This window comes from Meleagris gallopavo, chromosome 29 (assembly GCF_000146605.3).
Source record: "Meleagris gallopavo isolate NT-WF06-2002-E0010 breed Aviagen turkey brand Nicholas breeding stock chromosome 29, Turkey_5.1, whole genome shotgun sequence".
Classification (NCBI taxonomy): Eukaryota; Metazoa; Chordata; class Aves; order Galliformes; family Phasianidae; genus Meleagris; species Meleagris gallopavo.
Window position 1 is genome coordinate 2,249,303 of NC_015039.2, and position 1,539 is coordinate 2,250,841.

General features: G+C 63.5%; 1 protein-coding gene across 1 annotated transcript in view; it reads left to right on the forward strand.

Annotated features, from left to right (window-relative positions):
* LOC104914589 (arf-GAP with GTPase, ANK repeat and PH domain-containing protein 3-like) overlaps positions 1-265 on the forward strand; it is a 14,038-nt gene extending 13,773 nt beyond the window's left edge. The window contains exon 5 of the mRNA XM_010724544.2: positions 71-265. Within this exon, the coding sequence (XP_010722846.1) occupies positions 71-250 (180 nt within the window). The 3' untranslated portion in view covers positions 251-265. The remainder of the gene's footprint in view (positions 1-70) is intronic.
* Positions 266-1,539: the final 1,274 nt, after the last annotated feature.

The following is a 1,539-nucleotide window of genomic DNA, read 5'->3' on the forward strand; positions in this document are numbered from 1 at the left end:
GACCTGCGTGGGGCGGCCGGGCCGCGTCCCTCCCATCCCACCCTAACGACCTCCATCTCTTCTCTTCCAGTCTCGGAAGGGCGCGGACGCAGAGCGGGACAAGAAGGTGCCGGAGTGCAAGGCGGACAGCATCGGCAGCGGGAGGGCCATCCCCATGAAGCAGGTGCGATCCTCCCCGCGCCGTTCCCTCGTGTCCCCCCCGCACCCCCCTGCGCTCAGTGCTGGATCCGCGGTGCCAGAAGCACACTGAGGCTCTGGAGCGTGTCAGAGAGGGGCTGTGGGGGTCGGCAGCGCCGTGCTGCGGGAGCGGGTGGGGATTGGGACGGGTCGGTGTGGAGCAGAGGAGGCTGAGGGAGACCTCACTGCTCTGCAAATCCTGAGGGGATGGAGGGTGGTGGGGTCGGCTCTGCTCCATCTTACGGCAGTAGGGCAGGGGGAGTGGTCTCACGTTGTGCCTGGGATGGATTGGGCTGAGTGCTGGGAACCGTTTCTTGCCCCAGGAGCAGCTGGGTACCGGCACGCCTTCGCTGGGGGCGTCCAGAGCCACGGGGACGTGGCACTTTGGGACGCGGTCAGTGGGCACGGCGGGGGTTGAGCTTGGGGACCTCAGGGGTCTTCTCCGGCCTTAATGCCTCTGTGATGCAGTGAGGGTGGCTCCCGAAGGGGCCTTGGGTGCAGACAGGGCACAGAGAATTTCCTGTCGGAAAACTGAGCACGGGGACAGGGCTGCAGCAGGAGCGGTTCCAGCAGAGGGCATCTGTGCCCCACACCTGCCGCAGCCCTGCGCCGCCCTGCACTGCGCTCTGGCTCCCTGCATCCTCTGCCCTGAGCAGCACCGAGGGCTCTGAGGGCTGGGAGCAGCAGGAAGTTGCTGATGACACCAGGCTGTGGGGTGCAGTCAGAGCATCAGAGGGACAGGATGCCATCCAGACAGACCTGGACAAACTTGATCAGCTGGCCCAGGTGAACCTCACGAGTTCAACAAATGCAAATACAAAATCTTGCACCTGGGTTGAGGCAGCTCTCACTGCCAATGCAAGCTGGGGAATGAAGGGATTGAGCACAGCCCTGCTGAAAAAGACCTGGGGGTACTGGTGGATGGGAAGCTGGACATGAGCCAGCAATGCGTCCTCAGCCCCAAAAGCCAACTGTATCCTGGGCTGCATCGAAGGAAGCGTGGCCAGCAGGTCCGGGGAGGTGATCCTGCCCCTCTGCTCTGCACTGCGAGGCCCCACCTGGAGCGCTGCGTCCAGATGTGGGGTCCTCAGTACGGGAGAGACATGGACACAAAAAGGTCCACCCCAGGATCCAGCTGTGGTGTCCTGTGCATTGCAGGGGAGTTGGAGTAGATGGCCTTTAAAGGTCCCTCCCAACTCTAAGGTTTCTGTGATTATATGAAGTGGCTGCACCGTGCCATGCTGTGCTGTGCTGTGCCGTGCCGTGCTGTGCCGTGCCGTGCTGTGCTGTGCTGTGCCGTGCCGTGCTGTGCCGTGCCGTGCTGTGCTGTGCTGTGCCGTGCCGTGCTGTGCCGTGCCGTGC